At 64.0% G+C, this 17,907-nt stretch overlaps 8 protein-coding genes across 8 annotated transcripts; 4 read left to right on the top strand and 4 right to left on the bottom strand.

Moving 5' to 3' along the window:
• Window positions 1-35: 35 nt before the first annotated feature.
• AMSG_07978 (coatomer subunit beta'-2) lies at window positions 36-3,509 on the top strand (the record flags this gene model as incomplete). The annotated part of the gene is made up of 2 exons (XM_013900284.1): window positions 36-196; window positions 726-3,509. Exons 1-2 carry the CDS (start codon window positions 56-58, stop codon window positions 3,507-3,509), a joined length of 2,925 nt encoding a protein of 974 aa, XP_013755738.1. The 5' UTR covers window positions 36-55.
• A 322-nt stretch (window positions 3,510-3,831) lies between these two features.
• On the top strand, window positions 3,832-4,917 carry AMSG_07977 (methylase MraW; the record flags this gene model as incomplete). The annotated part of the gene is made up of 2 exons (XM_013900283.1): window positions 3,832-3,838; window positions 3,905-4,917. 2 exons carry the CDS (start codon window positions 3,832-3,834, stop codon window positions 4,915-4,917), a joined length of 1,020 nt encoding a protein of 339 aa, XP_013755737.1.
• Window positions 4,918-4,944: 27 nt separating this feature from the next.
• Window positions 4,945-6,308, bottom strand: AMSG_07976 (UBX domain-containing protein 6; the record flags this gene model as incomplete). Its single annotated transcript, XM_013900282.1, has 2 exons — window positions 4,945-4,955; window positions 4,991-6,308. The coding sequence occupies 2 exons, from the start codon at window positions 6,306-6,308 to the stop codon at window positions 4,945-4,947; spliced, it is 1,329 nt and encodes a 442-aa protein (XP_013755736.1).
• Window positions 6,309-6,565: 257 nt separating this feature from the next.
• Window positions 6,566-10,114, bottom strand: AMSG_12119 (uncharacterized protein). Its single transcript, XM_013900323.1, has one exon. The coding sequence runs from the start codon at window positions 9,170-9,172 to the stop codon at window positions 6,584-6,586; it is 2,589 nt and encodes an 862-aa protein (XP_013755777.1). The 5' UTR covers window positions 9,173-10,114; the 3' UTR covers window positions 6,566-6,583.
• Window positions 10,115-12,921, top strand: AMSG_07973 (uncharacterized protein; the record flags this gene model as incomplete). The annotated part of the gene is made up of 2 exons (XM_013900281.1): window positions 10,115-10,126; window positions 11,218-12,921. The coding sequence occupies 2 exons, from the start codon at window positions 10,115-10,117 to the stop codon at window positions 12,919-12,921; spliced, it is 1,716 nt and encodes a 571-aa protein (XP_013755735.1).
• Window positions 12,922-13,170: 249 nt separating this feature from the next.
• Window positions 13,171-15,496, top strand: AMSG_07972 (uncharacterized protein; the record flags this gene model as incomplete). Its single annotated transcript, XM_013900280.1, has 2 exons — window positions 13,171-13,275; window positions 13,663-15,496. 2 exons carry the CDS (start codon window positions 13,171-13,173, stop codon window positions 15,256-15,258), a joined length of 1,701 nt encoding a protein of 566 aa, XP_013755734.1. The 3' UTR covers window positions 15,259-15,496.
• AMSG_07971 (ADP-ribosylation/Crystallin J1) lies at window positions 15,273-16,450 on the bottom strand (the record flags this gene model as incomplete). The annotated part of the gene is made up of 2 exons (XM_013900279.1): window positions 15,273-15,305; window positions 15,356-16,450. 2 exons carry the CDS (start codon window positions 16,448-16,450, stop codon window positions 15,273-15,275), a joined length of 1,128 nt encoding a protein of 375 aa, XP_013755733.1.
• A 163-nt stretch (window positions 16,451-16,613) lies between these two features.
• Window positions 16,614-17,752, bottom strand: AMSG_07970 (xanthosine phosphorylase). Its single transcript, XM_013900278.1, has 2 exons — window positions 17,622-17,752; window positions 16,614-17,514 (listed from the first exon to the last, which is right to left on the bottom strand). Exons 1-2 carry the CDS (start codon window positions 17,712-17,714, stop codon window positions 16,702-16,704), a joined length of 906 nt encoding a protein of 301 aa, XP_013755732.1. The 5' UTR covers window positions 17,715-17,752; the 3' UTR covers window positions 16,614-16,701.
• Between the last annotated feature and the right edge of the window lie 155 nt (window positions 17,753-17,907).

Below are 17,907 nucleotides of genomic sequence, written 5' to 3'. Positions count from 1 at the left end.
CAGCAAGCGCTGCGACGGACGGCCACTTGTCGCCCCGCACCCGGTCAGTTTGCCCATGTCGCTCAAGCTGGACGTGAACCGGATCCTTCTGGCCCGGTCGGACCGGGTCAAGTGCGTGGATGTGCACCCTACCAACCCATGGGTTCTATGCGCTCTGTACTCTGGAAATCTCTATGTCTGGGACTATACCACAAACGTATGTTCTCCATCCATACCTCCACCTTCTCTCTGACGTGGCCCCCCCTCTTGCCAGCCCCTCCATCGCCAGCCGAAGCCTCTGTCCATTTTTGCCCGTCCAGCCCTACCCGTTCTCCGCCCCTCCTATGCCACCACGCACCCCCAACCACACACACCCACGCACATGGGTAGAGAAGGAAGTGGGGTGATGGTATGGGGTGGTGGAAGGGGGAAAGGGGGGGGGGAGGGGGGGGGGGGGGAAGGGGGGAAGGGCAAGGTCTTTGGTGTCTACTCACAGTCATGGGAGAACTGCGAACCGACTCGGCCTGGGCTTGGGGCTGGCGCTGCGCTGCTGCTGGGTTGGCGACTCTGCTGGTGCTACTGCTCATGCTGCTGCTGGGCTCTGGCCACTGTGCTGGGTTGGCCACTGTGCTGTGCTGGTCGACGCTGCGCTGGGGGCCGGTCGACTGCTGGTCTACGCTGCGCTGGGCCCGGCCGACTGCTGGTCGACGCTGGTCTTATCTGCTGGTCCTGGGTGGAACGAGTAGAAGCTGGTCAAGACGTTTGAGATCTCGGAGCTTCCATGCCGGACGGCGCGGTTCATTGCGCGGGAGAACCTTGTGGTGGCGTCTGCAGACGACCTGCGGCTGGTGGTGTTCAACTACAATACGCACGCGCGTGTGGCGACGCTCGAGGCTGCGCACGCCGACTTTATCCGCGGCCTCGCAGTTCACCCGACGCTCCCGCTGGTGCTGTCTTCGTCGGATGACATGCTCATCAAGATGTGGAACTGGGAGAAGGACTGGGAGTGCACGATGGTGTTTGAAGGCCATGCACACTACGTCATGGACGTCAAGTTCAACCCCAAGGACAGCAACACCTTTGCGTCGGCCTCGATGGATCGCACAGTCAAAGTGTGGAACCTCAACTCGCCGCAGTGCAACTTTACACTCTCGGGCCACACCAAGGGTCTCAACAGTGTCGACTACTTTGCGGGCGGTGAGAAGCCGTACCTGATCACTGGCGCCGATGACAAGACCGTCAAGGTGTGGGACTACCAGACCAAGACGTGCGTGCAGACGCTGACCGGCCACTCGCACAACGTGCCGGCCGTCGCCTTCCACCCGACCCTCCCGCTCATCCTCACCGGCTCGGAGGACGGTACCATCCGCATGTGGCACTCGTCGACGTACCGCCTCGAGAACACCATCAACTACGGCCTCGGCCGGGTGTGGTCGATCCAGTGCGACCCGTCGTCGAACAAGATTGCCTTTGGCTTTGACGAGGGCACCACCATGATCTCGCTCGGCCGCGAGGAGCCTGCCGTCTCCATGGACGGAACCGGCAAGATTGTCGTCGCCAATCACAACAAGGAGGTGTACGGCCTGTCGGTCAAGGGCGTGGCCGAGAGCGTGGAGGATGGCGACATGCTGCCACTCCCGTCGCGCGACCTTGGTACTTGCGAAGTCTACCCGCACGCTCTGGAGCACTCGCCCAATGGGCGCTTTGTCTCGGTCTGCGGCGACGGCGAGTACATCATCTACACCGCCCGCGCGTGGCGGAACAAGGAGTTTGGCTCGGCCCTCGAGTTTGTGTGGTCCACCGACTCCACCGAGTATGCCATCCGCGAGACCTCGTCGTCCATCAAGATCTTCAAGAACTTTAAGGAGCGCCTGAACTTCAAGACCGACTTCTCCGTCTCCAAGACCTTTGGCGGCCACCTCATTGCCCTCATCACCTCGGGCGCCGTGTTCTTCATGGACTGGGCCACCGGCGGTGTCATCCGCAAGATTGACACCGTCCCGACTCTTGTCGAGTGGTCCGAGTCTGGCGAGTACGTGACGCTCGCCACCGACGACGCCTTTTTTGTCCTCCACTACAACGCCGACGCCGTTGCCGCTGCCGCCGCCGCCGGCTCGGCCCACCCGGTCGAGGGCGTCGAAGGCGCCTTTGACGTCGTCTTTGACTCGGCCGAAAAGGTGACGTCGGGCGTGTGGGTCGGTGACTGCTTCATCTACACTAACTCGCTCAACCGCCTCAACTACTGCGTCGGCACCGAAGTCGTCACCCTTGCCCACCTCGACAAGGCCATGTACCTGCTCGGCTACCTTGCCAAGGACAACCGCCTCTACCTCATGGACAAGTCGGTCAAGGTTGTTTCTTACGTCCTCAACCAGTCGGTCCTCGAGTACCAGACCGCCGTTCTCCAGGGTGAGCTGGAAATTGCTGCCGAGCTCCTTCCGGCCATCCCGGACGAGTACCACAACCGCATTGCCCGCTTCCTCGAGTCGCAGGGCCACGTCGAGCTGGCCCTCGCCGTCTCGCAGGATCCGGAGCACAAGTTTGACCTTGCCGTCTCGCTCGGCCGCCTCGACGAGGCCCGCATCATCGCCCTCGAGGACGAGACAGAACTCAAGTGGCGCCAGCTGGCCGACCTCTCGCTCAAGTCGTGGAAGTTTGACATGGCTCAGGAGTGCATGGAGCGTGCCGGCAACCTCACCGGCCTCCTCCTCCTCTACACCTCGACCGGTGACGCCGCGGGCATGACCAAGCTTGCTGCGACCGCCAAGGACGCCGAGCAGCACAACATTGCCTTTGCTGCCATGCTCCTCACCGGTGACGTCGACGGCTGCATCGACATGCTCCTCGACACCGGCCGCCCGTCTGAGGCCGCCTTTATGGCCCGCACCTACCGCCCCTCGCGTGTCTCCGCCATCGTCGACACCTGGCGCGAGGACCTGGCCAAGGTCAACGAGAACGCCGCAAAGGCCCTCGCCGACCCCATGGAGTACGAGAACCTCTTCCCCGACATCCGCCATGCCCTCAAGGCCGAGGCCTGGTTCGCTGCCAACGCCGCGGCCTCCTCCCCCTCCATCGCCTACACCGAGCGCATTGCGGAACTGGCCCGTGACATTGTCGCCGAGGCCCGCCAGGGCGCCTTTGACGGCCCTGCTGCCTCTATTCCCGAGCCGGTTGCCGAGCCCGAGCCGGTTGCCGAGCCCGAGCCGGTTGCCGAGCCCGAGCCGGCTGCCGAGCCCGAGCCGGTTGCCGAGCTCGAGCCAGTTCCCGAGCCGGTCATCGCTGAGCCCGTCGCCGAGCCCGTCGCCGAACCCGTCGCCGAGCCCGTCGCTGCTGAGCCCGTCGCCGAACCCGTCGCCGAGCCCGTCGCCGAGCCGGTGGCCGAGCCCGTCGCCGAGCCCATCGCCGAACCCGATGCTGATGCCGTCGACTTTGAGGACGCACTGGGTGACGTCGATGAGGCTGCTGCCGCCGAGGCGCTCGAGTGGGGTGTCGAGGATGACGACGACGCTGGCCTCGACGACTGGGAATGATTAATCGAGCCATCACCCCCTCCCTCCCTCCCCCCCCTCCCTCCCTCCCCTCCCTCCCCCCCCCTCCCTCCCAATCCCTATCTGTAGCCACAGTCCTCGGCCTGGTGCCCCCGCTGTTGAGCAGTCCCCGCCCCTCGTCCTCTCATCCGATCTACGCTCGCAGCATTGGCCATCTCTCTCAGCCCATCCCGACTGCAGGTCGATGCTCGCCGCGGTATTCCTCCGCGGAGGAGCAGCACCAGCTCGCGTAGCAAGCACGATGTCGATGATAAGCATGCCGATGATGAGAATTGCTGGCACAAGGCCCAAGGCCACATTCAACATGACATGTATGGCGCAGACTGCCTTCAGTAGACCCGCCAGGCCCATCAGCAGCAGTGCGGGTAGAGGCATAGCGACCGTCCCGACGGCGCGACAGAGTGGAATTGCATCGGCGACGGCGGCGGCATTGGCCGGAGCCAGCGAACGCGGACATGAGCCGGTCCTCGTCGAGCCTGTTCTTCAAGCAGTGGTGGACGCTGTGGCTCGAGTCGGTCCGCGCTCTATGGTTGTTGACGCCACCTTTGGCTGTGGCGGCTACACCCGCGGCTTGCTGGCGGCGACCGGAGAGGAGACCAAAGTGCTTGGCATCGACCGCGACGCATCGATGGAGATCCATGCGGCGCCACTCGCCGAGAGACATCCGGAGCGACTTGCCTTTGCCTGCGCGCCCTTTTCTACCATCACTTCGCTCGAGCTGTCCGCCCCTGTGGCGGCTGTCGTCTTTGATCTTGGCCTCAACTCGGCTGCGCTCGACGATCCGGCCCGCGGCTTCTCCTTTCGCCCCACACATGACGGTCCGCTGGACATGCGGATGAGCCCGCAAGCTGGCGGAGAGACGGCTGCTGATCTTGTCGCTCGCATGCCAGAGCTCGAACTCAGTGCCTTGTTTACCGATCTTGGCGGAGAACGCCCGCGACTCGCCGCACGCATCGCCCAAGCCCTGGTCGCCGCACGCGAAGCCGGCGCCGCCCCGACCACCACACAGGAGCTGGCAAGCTTGGTAGCCCGAATCAAGGGCAGCAAGGCGCGTCGCAAGCGAGACCACCATCCGGCAACACTGGTCTTTCAGGCCCTCCGCATGGCGGTCAACCACGAAATGGACGAGCTCCGCGCCGGACTCGCCGGCGCCCGAGACGTCCTCGCCGACGGCGGCGCCCTAGTCGTCGTCAGCTACCACTCGGGCGAGGACGGCGTGGTCAAGCGGTTCTTGCGGTCGTCGCGAAGCGCAACGCCACCGCACAAGCACTCGTTTGGTGGGCCAACTCCCGGCGCCAAGTCAATCACAGCTCCGCGCGCCGAGGCCGCCACCAACCCACGCGCCCGGTCGGCCCGCCTCCGGGTTGGCATCCGTGACCGCAGCAACTAGACACCGAGGTCCGAGCGGAAAGCAAGCTCATCGCTCGCCTCACTAGCGATGACTACAAGCAAGACCGCAGGACCGAGATCGAGATCGGCAATCGACAAGTCAACAACAGCATCAAGCGCCACGACCCGCGACGACGGCAACCGAATGCCAAACGGCACCGGACTGGCAAGGAGCGAGGCCGCAAACTCAAAGAGAGCCGACGCCGGCTCATGGACACTAAAGTTGCCCTGCACTAGCGTCCGCGAAGCGCCGATGGCAAAGCGGACGGCACAAAACTGATACGCAACCCGCGGCGAGTCGCTGGGCGCCGACGAGCGGGCACGGACCTCACGGGCCCGATCGAGTGCCGCACGCCGGGCAGCAGCCTCGGCCCGCAGCTCCTGCGCTGAACGCTCAAAGAACGTGCCATCCTCCTCGCCAGCCACTGCATCTGGGAGCGGCGCAATGATTGTCAGCGAGCGGTCGAGCTTGGGTGTGAGCTTAAGCGAGCGCGAGTCGAGGCCGACCCGGAGGTACTCGAGCGCCTCAAGAGGGAAGCCATCCTCGAGCACAAGGTACGTGGCCGACTGGTCCTTGTCGTCAGGCTTGGGCGGCTGCTCCACAAAGCCGATGGCGGCAAAGAAGGCCAGCGCACCCGAGACTGGAGCAATCCGGGTGGAGAAGACTTTGTTGGACGTCTTGATCCGGCGATACTTGGGATCGTCCGGATGGGCAAGGATGTTGTCCATGTACTTGAGCATGGTAGCCACGCATGGATCGCGGACGTCCCGCGGGGCAGTGAGGACTAGCGTTGCCGACGCCTCAAAGTCCTCCGGATCGACCGCGAGCTTGGCGAGACAGCACTCGCGGAGATGGGTCATGGCAGCAGCCTTGGGCGTGACAAGGGTGCAGACAGGGCAGGTGTACGCCAGACCGATCCGCTCCTCCTGAGCCTTTGCCGCTGCCTTTGCCGCCTTTGCACGGCAAGCCACAACATGCGCCGGCAGATCCACCACCAGTACTGATGCTCCACACACCGGGCAGGCCTCACTCGCCACAGCCGCCCGCGCCGCCCGTCTCCGATCAGCCAACGAGTTTGATGGCACAGTTGACGATGGCGACGATGACGATGATGCCTTGCCCGTACCGCTCGGACCGGCCACACGAGCCAATGCAGCAGCAGCAGCCGACGATAACGAAGGTGGAGCAGCACCAGCACCAGCACCAGCACCAGCACCAGCACCAGCACCGGCAGCAGCAGCAACAGACGATGACGATGATGTTGACGATGAGTTGCCCGCTGTCCGGGTACTCCCGGCTTCCGCGCGCTCGGACGGACTCTCGTCAAGTCGCCGTCCGGGTCCAGCTGAGCGGAACTTGCGGTTGCGTTGCCACTTCTTGAACGCCTTCATTGAGAGAGGGTGGGGGAAGGGGGTGGGGGGGTTGGTGGAACGTGTGGTCGTCGTGTGGTGGTCACCGAAGGGGGGTTCGGCTCTCGAGGTTCGGCTCTCGCGGTTGGCGGTTCGGCGGTTCGATGGTTCGGCGGCTCGGCGACTCGGCGGTTCGGGGACTTGGGCGGCTCTGATCGTTCAATGGATGGGATGGGGTGCTGCGTCGATGGACCATATGCTTATGTAACAGCAAACGTCGTAAAGTGATGGTCGTCCTCGAGCAATGACAGCCTTTACTAGGATGTTGCCGAGGATGATGCGCTGAGATGACCGGCTGCAGCTGCGACGGCGGTCTTGGCGGCTCGGGCTGGTGACTCGGCAGAAGCGACGGCAGCTCGGAGGGCAAGGAGCGCGGGCGACGGCGGATGAGCAAGCATGGCGGTAACAGTCTCAAGCTCGGTCAATACAACGCTACCGTCAATAGTAAGCCCGTGGCGGAGAAAGGCCTTGAAAAGCTGCAGAACACGTCGGTGATCATCGGCGTCCGCGCCAGCCGTCGCAGCTGCCAGCGGAATAAAGTCGTCACAAACAACGCTCGAAGAGCAGAGCGAGCGAATGTGAGTCGTCAGTTCGCTCCAGTCGCGCTTGGAAACCCGGGCCGATTCTGATTGCGAGCCTGGTGTGCGCTTGGAGGACGAGCTCGCGCGACCAGATCGCGGGATAACAGGCTTGGGCCGAGTACCCCACGTCGATCGAGCCTCGGTCGACCAGTCGATGCTTGGCGTCTCGGTCCCGAGAGTCTCCATTTCCAGCGCTGAGAGCTGGGTCTGGAATCCGCTGTTGGGTGAGACAAACGGCCGCACAGCCTGGAGTCGAGCAAACGATGACGCGAGCGGCTCGGCGTCGTTGAGCAAAAAGTAGGCGAGGGCGATGGCGACCGAGCGGGACTTGCCGACCACGCAGTGGAGGAGGACCCGCTCACCGGCCGCTAGAAGCTCGCGGAGCGCATCGGTGGCCGGCACAACAGTCTCTGCCAGGATCTGCGACGACACGTCCTCGAGCGGAAAGTGGAGCCAGCGGATCGAGCTTGCGTGCGCAAACGGCGCAAACGTCTCCTCGCACACGTTGACGATGGCGGTGATGCCGAGCGCTCGAATGGTAGCGAGGCTGGTGGCGTCAACAAGGTTTCCCAACCAGAGACCCGGAGCAATGGCTCCTGGCCCCAGCGCCAGTAGCATCGATGTGTCGGACTCGCGGATGATCCGCAGCTCCGGATCCTCGTTCCCGAGCTCGGCCGGCAAGAGCATCACGCACGTTGGTGCAAGCGACGCTGGATCCAAAGTCAGGCGGGTCTGCAGCCCACATGCCGAGGCCAGCGCAATGAGGGCGCGAAGCACAGCATGGCAGCGCCCGGCGTTGTTGAGCTGGGCCGGATCCAGCTCGCCGCCGGAGGGAAGCTTGGCCAAGATGGCAGCGGCAGCGGCTACGTCAGCCTCCCAGAGCCTTGTATCATCGGCCACGCGAAAGTCAGCCCGGCGAAGAGAGGGGACAGCGTCCAAAAGCTCACGCATCGTCGACTTGGGAAGTCGAGGCGCGACGGTGTCTGCATTGCTTCGGAGAGCGCCAAACGGGACTGTGAGCGCCGAGAGGCCTGGCTGGTAGCGGATGTAGAGGACGACGAGCGGGTGAGGCAGATCATCGAGGGTCAGCGGCGGATCGAGAACAAGGCCAGCATCGTCAACCAGAAAAGCCAGAATGGCGGCACGGGCAGCGTCCGACTGACGAGCCTCGATGCCGAGGGCGTAGATGTTGTCGACAGGCGAGGGCGTGTCTGCATCGAGGGCGACATAGCGCCACTTTGGCGTCCTCGGCAGCTCGATGTCCAGTGCGCCTGACGCGCGGAGGCGAGCAACGGCATCAGCATTATCTGCCACCGCCATCAGCGCTTTCGAGACCAGTCGGCGCGTTTTTCGCTTGGACCAGCGAGCCCGCGAGCGGTCGGCAGCCCGGACCCGCTCCCAGAGCGAGGAGCCCAAGTCGGAGAAAAGCGGCAGGTGTGGGAGCGGCAGTGCCTCCAGACGGGTCTTGGCCAGGGTCATGAGCGGTGGGAGGGCAAGAGCATGGGGAATGTGCGCAGGCGCAAGGAGAACTGACGACCGAACAGCGAGCATGGGCCTGTTGCAGGCGGATATGACTCGAGTGTCCGTCACGGCGCGGTGGAACCGATTCGATGGAACGTCTCGCTGGCCAGGCTTCTTCAGACAGATCGGCGGGATGGGGGCGATGCGACGATTTAGAGAAAACATGTCTTGGGTGATCATTGACGGGTGGTTGTGGTGCGGACAAGAGACGGTTGTTTGTTGGTTGTCCATCGCTAGACGGCTGCAACATGCTCGCTGTCGGATGTGCGGGCGGAGGAGTGGTGCGCGCTGTTCGCTTCGTCCATGTCGGAGGAGGACGAGCGGGAGGACGAGTGGACAACGGCGACCTGGAGGACGGCCTCGGATCGGGGGACAAACGGGACGACAGGGAAGATGGCGATGGTGGCGACAACGTAGATGGCTGCAGTGACCAGAAATGTGGTGCGGTACGAGGTGGCGTCGATGAGGAGACCGCCGAGGGTGGAGGCACCGCGGAAGGTGACCGAGCCGAGTGACTCGACCGTGTTCCAGCGACCGCGAGTCGACTTGGTGACGACGTCCATGACGATGGAGCGGTCGAGCGGGATCGGGGCGCGCTGAAGTGCGACACGCCCGACGTAGAGAGCAGCAACGAGGATCATGGGCTGGACAATGGCCATGGCGATGAGGCAGGCAGTGCCGGCAATCTTGAAGACGATCGAGGTCTGGACTCGGCCGATGATCAGGGACACGCGCTGGGCCCATACCGAAGAGGCCATGGTGGCGAGCGAGCCGAGCATGATGACAAGCGACATGCCCGACGGAGTCATCCCGTACTCGGAGACAAAGAAGAGCGGAAAGAAGGAAATGGTGAAGCCAGCACCCATGGCAAAGGTCAAGTCCGAGATGGCAATGACGTAGGGGACAGATGCCGGGGAGAAGAGCCCCATACACGAAGTGCGCGCCGGACGCATGTCGTCAGCTTCCGGCACGATGAGCGACACGTGCGCGGCAGCATCTGACGACTCCTCCTCCTGCTGTTCGTCATCAGATGAGAGTGTGGCAAGTGCCGAATCGGCATGAAGCTCGTCGGACCAGGAGCCAGTGTCGGCGGCAGTGCCGAGCAGTGACTTGGATCCGGGGAGCGGGACGGCGCCGGCTGCAAGGGCGCCCAAGTTGGCGGCCTCAGACTCTGCACCGAGAGCAACCGCGTCTTTGAAGAATAGCAGCTGGCAGCAACAGACGACTCCAAAGAAGAGGCCGATGGCGAGGACAATTCGCATGTGGGCCATGTTCCACTCGTCCCCAAAGGCCGAGAAAAAGATGATGGAGACAAGCGGGCCCATAAAGGTCGAGCCTTCGTTGATGGCGTACCGCAGAGTAAAGATGCCGGATCGAGCCCCGGTCGGCACCGAGTCTGCAAAGAGCGCCGAGAGAGGCGCGGCCTGGATGCCCTGGAAGGCGCCCCAGAGGGCGTAGAAGACAAAGAACATGGCAATCGAGTTGGTAGCGAGGGCAATGACGGTGGCGAGGGTGGCAGCCGCACCGATGGCGGCGGCTATCCTGAGCAGAGCTTGACGAGAGAGTCGATCAGCCAGGTAACCAGCTGGGATAGCACAAGCTACATTGGCGAGACCATTGAGGCCGGTTACCATGCCAACCATGGAGTTTGATCGGCCAGAGAGGAGGAAGACGTAGACGGCGAGAATGGACATGAGGGTGAGGGAGGAGAAGGTACGAAAGGCAGCCGTAAAGGCGAGATACAGCCGTACGTTCCCGTTCATCTCCCTCCATGTCTCCTGTGCTCTCCCCCATACTCTGCTCCTTCCATGGCATTCCATCTTTCTCTTTGGTCGCCAGACAAGTGCGCTTGCAGGCTGTGGTGGTGTACGTGTGGTGGGGGGGGGTGGGGGCGGGGATGTGCGCGAGGATGGGGAGATGGTCCGCTGGGACGGATTGCCTGAGGGAAGGAGGGGGGGGGGGTTTGATCAGGACAGTGATGAGGAGGTGGGGGGGGATGAGAAGGTGGGGATATCGGGATGGAGAAGGGGATGAGAGATTGGAGATTGGGAGGTTGAGGTTGGGGGGGGGGGGCGTGATCATCATGGAGCGGAAGGGGGTGCGGGAGAGCAGGGGGGGAATCGGTGGATGATGGAGGGAAAGGGGGGGGGGGGGGGTATGATATGATATGATATGTGTGTGTTGGGTGTGTAGCGGGGTATACGGTGGGAGGAGGATCGATTCAAACAGCGTCTGTCTTCTGCGGGGAAGGTAAGCGAGTGATGACTGCGTGCGCGCAAGCGACAAGAAAGGCAGGATCATGAGCCGATGAGGGGGCAGAGGGCATGAACAGAGCAGTAGACGTGAGTGACAGCGTATGTGACTACTATGTATATGTGTGTATATGTATCATGTTCTGTGTTTGGGGAAGGAGAGCGAGTTCTCCTCTTGCCAGCCCTCTCCCCGCCCGGCTGACCATTCCTATCATCTGCTACGACCATTTGTTAGCGTGCCGCATCACCCAGATGGGGGACCTGCCAAGCGGGGGTAGGCAAAGCTGTTGGTATGGGGAGGGAAGAGAAGATACCTGTCTCGTGTGTTGCGAGAAGAGGTGCCTGTGCCGTATGGCTGCTCCGGTGGGCCGCAGTGGGTGGTAGGTGGCAATGCGGATGGAGGGGGGGGGGAGAGAGGGTGTGTGTGGGGGGGGGGGGCGACAGAGCGGAGGGGGGTTGGGAAAGGCATACAAGACTGCACTCGACTCGCGGCGTAGACGGACGCGGGTGTGTGGGAGAGTGGCTCTTGGAGAGTAGGGCAGCATGGCGTCCGAGGTTGAGCTCCAGGAGCTCCGTGTCCAGGTGCGAGCGTTGGAGAAGAAGCTGCTGGTGGCCGAGGCACTGCAAGACGAGGACTGCGACGAGGAGCTGCTCGTGGAGAACGCACGGTTAGTGGAAGCCAATGCAGAGCTGGAGGTCCGTCTGGAGGCGAGCGAGGCCCGGGTGGCGGCTCTTGAGGGAGCGGAAGGGGCTGGGCCCGGCAGCGTGGGCGCCGGGCTCGACCCTGGCGCACCCGGGAGCACAGGCGAGCTTACAGAGCTGCGGAAAAAGCTGGCCGAGGTCCAGGCGGCGTACGAGGAGGCTGCGAGCGTCAAGCCGCTGTATGCCGAGCTGCGCAAAAAGTACCGCCACCTGGAGGAGGAGATGCAGGTGCTGGAGCACGCGTCGATGGAGCTGGATGCGAGCGTGGAAAAGCGTGGCTCGCGCAAGGAGGAGAAACTCAAGTCGCAGCTAGAGCATGTCAAGGCCGAGCACGAGGCGCAGTTCTCCAAGATCATGGACATCGAGTTTAAGAATGAGGTGCTCGAGAGCAAGCTCAAGGAGGCCGAGGCGCTGCTAGTCGAAGCGCGCGACGCTCGGGCGGCTGCCGAGGCTGAAGCCGAAGCTGCACGCGGCGCCGAGACTCACGTTAGCAAGGAGCTCGAGCTGCTCAAGGCCACACATGCCGGCGTTCTACAGGCGATGAACGACAAGGATGACAAGATCATGGTGCTGGAGGAGGAGGTCAACGCTGTCCGGGTCGAGCTCAAAAAGTCGAACTCTCAGCGGAACGTTCAGCAGATTTCGGGCTCATCAGGCCAGCTCGTAGAGTCTGTGGCGCTGTTGGAGGAGCTGTCGTCGATCGATGGGTCTGAAGTCGGCGGCGCCGAGGCACATGTCAAGCTCAAGAGGATGTTTAAGGCGCTCAAGGTCCAGTTTATTAAGAAGAAGAAGAAGCTGATCCAGGTCCTCGAACTGCACAAGCAGCTGAAGGAGGAGTTCAAGAAGAAGCGTGCGCAGAACACCAAGCTCAAGGAGATGTACATCGAGAACCGTGATAAGCTCAAGGGCCTCGCCGCCAAGCATCTTGCGCTCAAGAAGGCATACAAGGCTGCAACCGGTGCCGGAGGTGACGGAGCAGCTGCGCCGTCCGAGTCGACCGACCACGAGCTGCCTGCTGGCGCCTCGACCGAGCTGGTCCAGAAGCTTAAGCAGCGGGTCATTGCTCTCAAGAAGAAGGTCAAGACACTCGACATCCAGAAGCGGCAGCTCGAGCGCCGGCTCAGTGAGTTGTCCAAGATCAAGGCGGTTGGGCATGACCACGAAGGTGGTGCGCCGCTGGGGTCGTCCGAAGCGCAGACCTCACGGTTGCTCAAGGAGAAGCTGCTCAAGCAGCAATCGATCCGGCGGCGGCTGGAGCGTGACGTGGAGATTCTCAAGGGTGCGCCGAGTGGGCCGCGGACGCTCACCGCACACAAGCTGCGACTCTCGGGGACGTCGGGCGCACTGCGGTCGTCGACGATGGCAGGCTCTGACATGCTTGCTGCGTCGATGATGGCCAGGACGCTTGCTGCCGCTAGTCCCGCGCCCTCGCCGGTCAAGTCGCCAACCTCGGGCCTATTCCCACCGACCAGTGTAGCCGAACGTCGGCGCGCCGCCATCCAAGGCCGACAGCGGAGCAACTCGATCTCGATGCTGTGACCCCTTATCATGGTGTAAACGAATTGCTGTCCGAATTCCAGCCAGCTGCCAGGTTTAGGCCATTGACAGTGCGAGCGTGTGGCCGTCGAGGTGGGCGCGGCAGCGGGGATCGGGGGGGGGGGAACGTGAGCGGGGACAGGGGAACAGGCGGGTGGCACCTCTCGCGACTCGGACTGCAGGCACGCCAGGAGTGACCAAGGCACAAGAAGTGGTGACCAAGGGGCGGAGTTGTTGCTGACGAGGTAGACCATGTCGGACGTGTCGGGCAAGTCGACCATGTCGGACGTGTCGGGCAAGTCGAGCGTGGTGGGCCTTCCTGCAGCGGCCATGACGGGACGGAAGCGTGCGGCGACGGTGGAGAAGCGACGCGACAGACTGATGAGCAGGAGCAAGGAGTATGGCGAGGGCGTGGAGGATGCCGGTGGGGAATGGGTGGACGAGGCGAAGGTGGCGGCGGCGGCGTGCGGCGTGGCGGAAGCGGATGGCCATCCAGAGATGGCGGCGGAGGCGGTGGGAGGCAGCGTAGCGCAAACGGACGGAGACGTGGAAGATGCAGACGACGAAAGTGGCGCTGGCGAAGAGCTGACGTTTAAGGATCATTTCTGGGGCGTGTCGGCTCTGGAGCCAGAAGAGTACTCGAGCGTGGTTGGGGCCGGGATGGGCAGGCGGGACAGGACTGGGAGGATCGGGAGCGGCGGCAACGATGGCCGGGCTGGCGGTGGAGGTGGTGGCGAGGGGGAGAGCGAGGCCAGAATGCGCGGGTTTGAGACGCTTGTGCGGCGGCTGCGTGACTCGAAGCGGATGCTCAAGCATGTGTCGGGCTTTCTCTCGGACGTGGCGGCGGCGGAGGAGCACTACGGTCGGGCGCTAGCCAAGGCGGTGGCCAAGGCCTCGATGGACTTTTCGGTCGAGTACGACTCACTCCGTGAGTGCGTGAGCACATTAGTCGGGCTGGTCATGGAGACCGGGATCCGGGCGACAGAGCGATCCGAGACGCTGGCCCGCGAGATTCTGACGCCGATGCGGGCGTTCAAGGAGTACTTTAAGAACGAGCCCAAGGAGGACGTACGGGTCGAGGCCAAGCTGCACAAGGAGCTAAGCTCTCTGAGAGCCACGCTGCCCAAGCTGCGCGAAAAGTACCACGGCAAGTCGCGCGACGACGAGGAGCTGCAAAAGGCAACGGTGGAGATCATGAACACCGCGGTCCTGTCATCGGTCGAGGTCATGAAGCTGACCGAGAAGCAAGTCAAGGCGGTGAAAGAAGCCAAGGTTGCTGAAGCCAACTACACTCGAGCTGTCGAGGCCACCACCGAGCTTGTCGCTCGGTACAACCTTTATGCCGAGCAGTCGTGTGTTCGGTTCGAGGCCCTCGAACGCGAGCGTGCCGAGTTCCTGCAGGCCCGACTCGAGTCGGTTACCCGCCTGCTCGTCGATCCGCATCCCGGCCAGACCACTGCCAAGCAGGCGCTGGTCACAGCTGTTGACAACATCCAGTCGCGGACTGACATGCAGACCTTTGTCAAGGTCTACCGTACCTCGTCACTTCGTGAGCAACCGCCGACGTTTGTCCCGTACGTGAGCATACTGCGGACGCCAAGCGATGACACAGTGCAGACGTCATGTGTCAGCTCGCAACGAAGCTCAATGGCCGCGGTCTCGGACGGAGCCGGCAGTGGGACCGATGGCGGAGTCGGCGAGACCGGAAGCGTTCTGGGTGGAGGCACCGATGCGGGCGGCGGGAGCGACGGCGGTCGGGGTGAGGCGTCAAGCGCAAGCCCCGCGCACCTCGCGGCTGGCGCCGGCGCTGCAAGCCTCCTCGCTGTCCCGTTGCTGCTGCCGGCTGGGATGATGGCGAGCCGCGAGCCTGCAGCTGGGCAAAGTCCGGGCGGGGTCAGCAACCGGCAGTGGCGGATGAGCTACTCGCCGCAGCTCAGCCGCGACGAGGCCAAGGCCCGGCGGCGACGGATCGGGCGTGCCGGCTTCAAGTCGACATCAGACTTGCCTGTTGTTGCGCTCGGTGACTCGATCCGGCGGTCGAGTGGAACCAGGCGGATCAACTCGGTGTACGTGAGCGCTGGCACGGGACCGGAGAACGTGGCGGGTGCACTGGCACCGTTTCCGCCGCCACCGGAGAGCTTGCACATGTTGCGGCGGTCGCTGGTGAACCACGAGGCGCGGACTGCGCACGAGCTGACGCTGTTTGTCGACGACTACGTTGAGGTACTCGAGGTTGATGAGTCCGGGTGGTGGAAGGGACGCGTGTGCGGGGAAGAGGGACTGTTTTACGCGCGGGCGACGGTCGAGGTCGACGAGCTGGTGCTCAAGCACGGCTCGTGATGGCAGCGATGTGCTCAGCGGCCGTTGCCTGGAGCTGCGAGGTGAGGCTGCGCCAGGCATGCGGGATGGTCTCGTAGCCATGGGCAGCAGCGTAGACTGCGCCTAGATACGCGGTGCGGGCCGCCGAGTCGCCGCCGACAAGCAGGGCGCGATTGACGGCGTCGTGGTAGTCGGAAGCGACCGATAGCGCGTGGTAGAGGCACGGAAGGGTAAACTCGAGCGGGCAGGCAGAGCCAAAGTGCTCGTCGGCAACAGCGACACAGTCGTCGACACCGTCAGCGGCGAGCGTCACAGCGAGGTGTGCGTACTTGGCGTACTCGGCGGCATGCGGCGTGCCGGCGTCGACCGCGGCGTCAAGACCGGCGAGGCCAGCAGCGACGGCGTCGGCAATGCTAGTACCGGAGACAACATCGAGCAGAATAGTGAAGAGGTTGGTGATGGCGAGCTGCGAGACGGAGTTGTTCTGAGTCTCGGCGATGGCATCGGCGACGAGCGCAAGGACGTCGTCGCGGGCAAGGCCGGCGTCGACGGCAAGGACGTACGGCAGGACTTTGCAGAGCGCGTTGGTCTGAGTGTCATTGCCATCGCCGATAGGTGCAGCAAGGGCGGTGGAAAAGGCCTCAAGGGCATCATCGCCTGGGGCTGTGACCTTGGTATCGGCCAGAGCCTTGCGGAGGGCCGGGAGGTACTCGGGCGTGCCGAGGCTGAGCGCGGCAGCGCCGCCGATGCTGTTTGCGGCCTTGGCGAGGGCGGCGGCCTGCGCGGGATCGGCATCGGGAACGGCGGCGACCACGGCAGAGTCAACGGCGGCCTTGATGTTGGCCATGGTCCCGCGGGTGGCCGAGTCGATGTAGCCGACCCAGGCTCCGCCGTAGTCGTAGGCAGCGAGGAAGGCTGCGCGCCAGGGGCCTGGGCCGGGGACGAGAGGGGCCGACGGCGGCGCGGTGGCGAGAGCGGCGAGAGCAACAACGGTAGCGTGGCCGAGGTGGGTCGACTCGCCCACAGACTTGGTCCCGTGGGCGTAGTACGCCGGCGGCTCGTAGTTGGCCTTGTCAGGTGCGGCAAAGGCCGGCGAGGGCCCCAAGCGTGCGGCCACGTTGCCAGCGCCATAGATCCAATGCGAGCCGATGGCAGCGGCATCGCCGATGAGTGCTCCGAGGACGGCGGCGTGTGCAGGGCTGCGTGCGGCCATGGTGTGGATGAGTTGGGTGTGGGTGTGGGTGTGGACGGTGGGGAAGGAAGGGGGGGAGGCGAAGGAAGGCACGACGTGCGCATGGCGTCATCCGAGTCGGTCGCAGTCGGTTTTGGCAGGGGGGTGGCGGACGGGCGGGCGAACGGGGGTTGGACAGCAGGGCGGGATCTCACTGACATTCACTTGGAGAAAGAGGGTGTGTGTGGGGGGGAGGCCGACGGGTGTGGGGCACGGAGACGTGGCGCAGCAGACTACCACTCGCCGTTGGCAGCGATGAAGGACTTGACGAGCTGGGTGACCTTGCCGGCAGCGAGCCCGGAGAAGTGGAGGGTCTCGTCGTGGGTGATGTGCTCGTTGGTGAGGCCAGCGGCGAGGTTGACGACGATGGAGACGGTGGCGACGCGGAGGTCGCAGTGGCGGGCGACGATGACCTCGGGGACGACAGACATGCCGACGCAGTCGGCGCCGAGGATCTTGAAGGCCTTGATCTCGGCCGGGGTCTCGAACGACGGGCCGAGGCAGGCGAGGTACACGCCCTCAGTGATGTTGATCTCGTTCTCGGCAGCCTTGGCCTGGATGAGGGCGCGGAGGGCCGGGTCGTAGGCGTTGAGCAGCGAGGGGAAGCGCGGGCCGATGGGGTCGTTGGGGCCGATAAGCGGGTTGCGGGCCTGCAGGTTGATGTGGTCCTTGAGGAGGAAGAGCTCGCCGGGGCCGACGTCCTCACGGAGCGAGCCGACAGCCGAGGTGGAGAACATGATCTCGCAGCCGAGCTCCTTAAAGGTGTAGATCGGAGCGCGGATGAGCTGCGGGTCGGTGCCCTCGTAGAGGTGCACGCGGCCCTTGAGGCAGGCAACCTGGACGCCCTCGAGCGTACCGCAGACAAAAGTGCCGGCGTGGCCCTGGACGGTCGAGACCGGGAAGCCCGGGAGCTCCGAGTAGGGGAACTCGGTCTTGTCCTCGATGGCGTCGGCGACACCGCCCATGCCCGAGCCGAGGATGATGGCCAGCCGCGGGGCAAAGCCCGGCAGCTTGGTGCGGATGTAGGCTGCGGCGGGGGCACCAGCCTATGGGTGTGTGGAGGGAGTGAGTGAGTGTGTGTGGAGGGGGGGGGGGGGAGTGTGGGCGCAGTGGCTTGATAGGTCAGCGGGAGCGGGAGAGCAAGAGGGCGTACTGACTGGGCGCCGTCGAGGGGCTTGGCGACCTTGGTCGGGCGCTGGTTGTCAGCGGGCTCAGAGGCTTCGCGCTTGGGGGAGACTGCAGACATTGAAGGAGGGAGAGAGAAAAGAGAGAGAGGGGTGGAGGCGGTGGCGGTGGCAGTGGTGGAGGCGGTGGCGGTGACGTGGTCGGCGGGTGGTGGAGACCCCAGTCGGCGGCTGGCTGGCATGTGATTTGCTGGTGGGCGGATGAGTTGGGGGGGGGGGGGGGGGGAGAGGGAGGGGAGTCGAGCGGCTATCAGG

This window comes from Thecamonas trahens (assembly GCF_000142905.1).
Source record: "Thecamonas trahens ATCC 50062 unplaced genomic scaffold supercont1.38, whole genome shotgun sequence".
Classification (NCBI taxonomy): domain Eukaryota; order Apusomonadida; family Apusomonadidae; genus Thecamonas; species Thecamonas trahens.
Note: the sequence above shows the minus strand (reverse complement) of the source record. Positions and strands in the feature narration are given on the sequence as shown.

Bases quoted from the DNA above. Each gene is read 5' to 3' on its own strand.
- AMSG_07970 (XM_013900278.1), bottom strand. From the start codon at position 17,714: ATGTCTGCAGTCTCCCCCAAGCGCGAAGCCTCTGAGCCCGCTGACAAC. The intron at 17,515-17,621 runs GTACGCCCTCTT...ACACACCCATAG, and splicing joins CCCTCGACGGCGCCCAGTCA to GCTGGTGCCCCCGCCGCAGC.
- AMSG_12119 (XM_013900323.1), bottom strand. From the start codon at position 9,172: ATGGGCCCAGCGCGTGTCCCTGATCATCGGCCGAGTCCAGACCTCGAT.